Here is a 6,489-nt window from a genome sequence, read left to right as displayed (position 1 = left end):
TAATTTTACCACAAGTAATTGCTCTGAAAAAATATTTTACATTTTCTTATTTTAGTTCTTTTTATGAGGCTCTGAATTAATAATGTCAAATAAAACAAAATATAGCTATGAAATGCTAATGGCTCTTATTCTGTAAGTTTGTAATAACATTAATAATAAAAATAATAATAAATATTTTAACAGTAGCGGGCCATGTGTTGCCAGGAGTGTGTCAGATTTCACTTAATACTGAGGCTCTGTGTTGGTAATTACATCAGGCTAACGCACCCCGTCGTCTTCCCCACCCTCCCGCCTGCCCGCCTCTGATTGGTCGCGGGGAGGCCGCCGGGACAGAAACGGCGTTGTCCCGGTGACCCGGCCTCTGCTCGCCCCAGCCCCGCTATAAAAGCCCGCGGCCGCTCGCATGCGCGCCTGATGGGCTGTCAGATGCGATTTGGAGTAACAGGTGGATCTGACTGCGGATTCTCACCGTCATTGCGCTTGGATAAACCTGGTAGGTGTTTTATTTCATTGTATGCGTAAACATGCTGAGTGTTATTGTTATTGTTATGTAGAGGAAGCAGTATTGATTTATTTCATGCGTACGCCCGGTGGAGTGGCATGTAAAGACATAAACAGAGGCCTACACAACACGGATTGTTGATTTAAATATTTCAGGATTTCTTTTTTTAATTTAGGGCTATTTATGTTATTCATTATATATATATATATATTTATATAGAAATAGAATGTGTAACAAACACTCTCCGTTTTGGAGTCCAGTTACTGAAAAGTTTCTCTCTTCTCAGAGCATCGCGCAGGACCTGGACCATGGACTCAGACACAAGCCGAGTGTCAAGCAGACCGTCCTCCCCGGAGGTGGACGACATCTTCATGTCCACCCTGAAAAAGTCCGTGCACGGCTTCTCGGGCGCCGTGTCCTCCACGCAGAGCGACTCCCCGTCGGAGATCCCCGGTCTGCGCGGCCTCTCCGCCGCCGATGAGGAGGCGCTGGCGCTGCGCATGGCGTCCAAGAAGGACCGCAAGCTGCTGTCGGAGAACGAGCTCCAGGCCATCCGCTTGAAGATCAACAGCCGTGAGAGGAAACGGATGCACGACCTGAACGTGGCCATGGACGGGCTGCGGGAGGTTATGCCCTACGCGCACGGACCGTCGGTGCGCAAGCTCTCCAAAATCGCCACCCTGCTCTTGGCGAGAAACTACATCCTGATGCTGAGCAACTCCCTGGAAGAGATGAAGCGGCTGGTTAGTGAGATCTACGGCAGCAGCGGGCACCACGGCGGCTTCCACCCGTCGACTTGTGGGACTATGACTCACGCGGGGCCCGTGCCGGGACACCCGGCGGCTTCCCACGCTTCGCACCCGGCGGTGCACCACCCGCTCCTCCCCCCGCCCGCCGTCTCCACCGCCTCCCTCTCCGCTCCCGGGATTTCCGCCGTCACGTCGGTCAGACCCCATCACGGACTCCTGAAAGCGCCCACCGCAGGCGCGGGGCCCCTGGGCAGCAGCTTCCAGCACTGGGGCGTCGGCACCGGGATGCCCTGTCCGTGCAGCATGTGCCAAGTCCCGCCTCCGCATGTGTCCAGCATGAGCTCCGTGACCATGCCGAGGCTGGCAAGCGACTCCAAGTGACTCTGAACTCAGCTGAACTTTTTTCCAAATGGGGTTGTACAGACTTTGCTCCCCCATCTACACACATTTTATTTATCTCTGTTGCTGAATCCTCTGCATTACTGAGACCTCGAACCAATGCATTGATTTCTTTCCTCCTCGGGTTTTGCAGATTTTGCAACTAACTTAGTGTTTTATTGTAATTAATCTCATATGTGACGGATAGTTATGCACAGAGCTCCTACAGCATAAAAAAACCTCTAGGGCCCAGTTTTCTTTTTTTTTTCTTCTTTTTCTTTAGATATTCTTCCGTCCAGAAAAAAAAAATCCTAAGTTAAAAGCAACAAGTCGCAGTTTGTAAGTGTAAATATGTAGATGGATTATTGTCTTTAAATAGCTGCAGATGTTATATATATTAGAGTCTTGTTACTGTGCGGGAAGATTCCCTTGTCTGTTCCTTACATGTTGCACCTGCTTCATTCATTTTATCCGTCTTTGTTCAACGCTTTTCTCTCCACTGCCCGACTTAATCAGTGACCACTTGTTTATTTTTTTAAATGTAAAACAAAAAAGAATAAATGGAAATATTTATTTACTTATTTGGGTGGAAATTTCAAATGACTCTTGTTCCATTGGGGTTTTGAAATGTTAAGAAAAAAAAAAGAAAAGACAATTAATAAATAAATAAATAAATGAAAAATCGTTAAAATCTTGGTGATTTTTGTCCTTCCCCCGCCCCATTTATTACTGTTATATTTTAGTGCTTTCTTTTGCTTTTGCATTGTATTTCCTATATTATTTCTATGTCAATAATAAAATCTGGAAAAAATTTTTTATAAATCAATATGGGACATTTTTACATGTCAAAACATGTGGAGTCAAAAAACTAATCTTATCAAGTCAATAGGTAATTTAGAGTCAAATTGACTGTTATCTTAAAAGATAAAGAAAAAAAACGGATTTAGGAAAACTAAAAAACATTTGTAGTTAACTTTATTATTATTTATTTTAAAAAAACACCTGATTTTAAAAAGTGAAGAACTGTTTTAAAGTTTGAATTAGAATATGACAAAAAAATTATACTCCTGTATTAAGTTAATATATGGTGATATATTGTTTTCTTTATTACTATGCAATTGTCATTGGTAAATAAACTCTTTGGCCCCATATTAGCCAAAGGTGGGCATTTTTTTTAAGATCCTGATCAAGTAAACTTGTTCAGAACTTGTGACGTAGACATTTCAATACTAAGAACAAAATAACTTTCCTGTTACAAAAGCCTCACACCAATAAGCAAAACCATCAAAAGGAAACCAGTTTCTTTTTTTTTTATTATTTGTTTTCTAAGAATGTGAAAACAGCACCCAGAGTCGTCCTGCTAACAAATTACAAAGGCACCGAATGCTTCTGTTGGCACTGACAGGCCAGTAATAAACAAAAGCCGTTTAGACTTTAGGAAAATCAAGCAGCTGCAGAGCAGATTGTGCATGCTGTAGCAATATTTTCCAAAAGCTTTTGAAGCTGGAACGATACGAACTCGATCCCTGAATATTCATGCACGGATTTGTTTATTCGTCTCATTAGTGGAATTGAATTATTCAAAGTCCTTCATGGTTTTTTGTAGGACGTTTGAGAGAGGGAGAGAGGGAGAGAGGTCGTTTCGGTGAGATGCAACAAGCACAGGCGAGGAGTAAAGTCTGCGAAAACAAAAGGAGCAAGTTGAGAAACGACATCTATTTATCATATGTCTGATTTCAGCAACTCTGCTTTTTAAAAATGAGAGCCAATGACAGCCGTCTCAAACTAAACAGAAGGTGTGAATTAGACCTAATCTACAGCCTGTTTACTCGTCTAGCTCATCTAACTTTTGAGTTTTATATCATTAAAAAAAGAAACGTTCTTCAGATGACATTTATGATGGCTTTGCTTTGTGCAACAGTCTGTGAGCCAGCAGGCATTACAACCAGAAGGGAGTCAGACGATTATTTTAGTATTTACTGTGTTTCTCCTGCAGCATTAGCCAAGATTTTAATGTTTTAACTCTTCTTGTGCTTTAACTGAAACATTTTTGTGTTTTCTTACAAAATGTAAAGTAAAAATATATTTGATGGTCAAGGTGGCTAATAAATCAGATAGAAAAATTTGATTTAGACAAACTCTTACTCTGTTTATTTTATTTTATTTTTTATCTTTAACAGGATTAAGGAAATGTCCAAAACAAATCTGATGTCAGCTGCTGGGTGAGTTACACAAGTGTCATTATTTAAACCTTAAGTCAAAATCCAGAGTTTTATTTTACAAAAGATCAAATAGTACACAACTCACTGTGCAACTAAGCAGCCAATTTAGTATTTCTTAACCTGGAACATTACACAAGATGTTTCATATATGTCATATGGAAAAAAAAAACAGGTAAGAAATTGTAAGTGCTGTTGAAAAAGATCTAATACAGCACCATCTATGAAAGCAATGTGTTACATGATAGACTGATGGGTAACAAGAGGACGATGTAGCAACATGAACCACCTAGAAATCAGATTGTACTTTACAGACATCAGTCTGACTTATGCTTTTGAAGATAATATTCATTGAGACGTTAGTCTGAGCTAAATTAATCTCTCATTCTGCACACGATGTTGTCAAGACAGTCAAAAGATGCCAAGTATGACCTTAAATTTCCTGAGGACAGGCAAAACATTATACAGTACTTATGGAAATTAATGACCTTATTTAGCCAGGTTTTGGAAAAATTGAAACCTGCACAAAGCAATTTATGTGTATTTTGGGGAAACTCCCTGAAAAAAGAGAACAAAAAACCTTTGTTAAAGGCACCAATAGAGACAACTTTTGGGGTTTTCAAGTTGCAACCTCAAACATGAACGCATTTTACTGGGATGTCAAATAATTGTACAAACAGGAAGTAGTGCATAATTGGGAAATGGAAGGAAATGATTCTGAAAAGTGTGGCATACATCTGCAGAACCATCTTTTGCTATAGTTACGTCTGAAAGTGTTTTGCAGTTTGTCTTCTACAGCTTCTGAAATTTCTGCCTGTTATTCTCTACAAAATAGATCAAACGGAGTCAGATTTTTGGGTCTTGCCAATGATTCCCAAACCAATTTAGGTCTCGACTTTGACTGGAAAGTTCTAATAATTGACTATGGAATTCCATTCCATTTTAGCACGTGAGCCAAAAAGTTCAGTTTTGTTCTCAAAACTGAACTTTTGGCAGCGCGCCCTCATCCACATGTTTGTTATGTCCTGAACATGGTTTTTGGGAAATGGAAAAGATGATTCTTATGGCTTTTGTCTATCCATTTTTCGGATAGACGAAGGACAGAAATAGTTTTTATGCACAATTACCTGATCCTCCAGAATTTCGGTGAACCTCTTGGCTGTTTCTCTGTCTTTCTGTCTTTTGGCAGGTTTGTGGCTGTGAAATCAGCTTTCCAATTTTCAGATGATGGATGGTGCTTCTCTGAAATATACATATCGTTCAGGCTAATGCTACTTGAAAACCTTTCCTTAACTTTCTCCCCGACTTTCCTGCTGTTTTCCTTGGTCACCATGATGCCGTTTGTTTTCTGATTAACTCTGATAAACCTCTGAGGACTTCACAGAACAGCTCTATGTGTTGTACTTAGCTGCATTTCCATTTACCATAAAACTGACAATAGACAAAAATGACAGCAGCAAATTCGCTTAAAAGAAACACACCTAATAAAACGCTCTGGTAGCTTTTTCGGCTATATCAAAACTGCAATGGAACCGAGTTGCTGATCATGTGATCAGCAACTGAATGTTACTACTGGTGGAAAAGACAAAGAAGACAATGGCAGGAAGTGGTAGGAGGACGATGGTTTTTAAGGACTCATTAATTTAAAATTGCTTTGGAAGCAAGTCAATGACAACCTCAGTACAATATCGAGCAAGTTTTAGAAATGCAGCTCATGTTGGTCTATTGCAAAAAAATAAAAAATAAAATAAAATAAAATAAATCACCACTTTAAGCATTCTGTTGAAGTTGAAAGTAAATCTGACTGAGCTGCATCTCGTCTCAGCTCCGCCTGCACACTGTGGCTGATGGCAGCCGGGTTTCCCCATCCCTGAGCCCGGATTTGAATAAACAGCTCCTGAGGCACTGCTGGTGGCAGGCCGAATCGCTCGCCACCGCAGAGAGTCGGAGGCAGAATCTGTGATGCTTTAAATATTCATATCTTTGGACAGACGGGGAGCCATCGGCCTTGCCACTGTTGTAACTGGATTTAAACACCGCACAGATGTACACTCTTTCAGCTCCGCGCATCATGTTGTGTTAGCTGAAGGGATTAGAACGGGTGGTGGAATGCATCAAAGATGGGCGGAACAACAGAAAGAGAAACTGAGTCCATGATGGAGAAAAGGAGGAATGAGAAAGAGGAGATAAACAAACAGATAAGCTGCCAGAGACAAAGGCGGGATTTAACTCTTACATGGGAATAGACAGCGCTCTGAGGTGAATAAGAGACCCCGGAGGTCGCACTTTCCCATGGGACTGATGTTTACTCCAACTGCTCCTTCGTTTTAGTCTGGATAAGCATCTACACACTGAGGAACTGCAGCAGAGAATCAGTCTGTAAAGTAACAAGTGAGGGCAAGTGAAGATGTAGATGTCTTCTTGAGTTTGCAAAATGGACAACTTTCTAGTATCAGTTGTTCAGTAAGTACGTTTTTACGGACAAAATTGATGACACATGTTATACATGAGGTCCGCTTTTGGTGCTCCTTTAAAAAGCTTCCAACATCATAATCTCACACCAAAGAAAACGGAAAAATTTAACTCCCAACGGTAGTTAAGGAATAACTTAACCCCAAATCAACTTCTGTTTTTGTACATA

At 40.8% G+C, this 6,489-nt stretch overlaps 1 protein-coding gene across 1 annotated transcript; it reads left to right on the top strand.

Annotated features, from left to right (window-relative positions):
- Positions 1-383: 383 nt before the first annotated feature.
- Positions 384-1,929, top strand: LOC103134800 (oligodendrocyte transcription factor 2-like). Its single transcript, XM_007547250.2, has 2 exons — positions 384-493; positions 789-1,929. Exon 2 carries the CDS (start codon positions 811-813, stop codon positions 1,630-1,632), a length of 822 nt encoding a protein of 273 aa, XP_007547312.1. The 5' UTR covers positions 384-493; positions 789-810; the 3' UTR covers positions 1,633-1,929.
- The last annotated feature ends 4,560 nt before the right edge of the window (positions 1,930-6,489 follow it).

The sequence above is a fragment of the Poecilia formosa genome, unplaced genomic scaffold (genome assembly GCF_000485575.1).
Source record: "Poecilia formosa unplaced genomic scaffold, Poecilia_formosa-5.1.2 Scaffold19, whole genome shotgun sequence".
Classification (NCBI taxonomy): domain Eukaryota; kingdom Metazoa; phylum Chordata; class Actinopteri; order Cyprinodontiformes; family Poeciliidae; genus Poecilia; species Poecilia formosa.
The sequence above is the reverse complement of the archived record's forward strand: the minus strand, read 5'-3'. Positions and strand labels throughout refer to the sequence as shown.

What these genes read in the sequence shown, in the direction of transcription:
- LOC103134800 (XM_007547250.2), top strand. Translation starts at nt 811, where the DNA reads ATGGACTCAGACACAAGCCGAGTGTCAAGCAGACCGTCCTCCCCGGAG.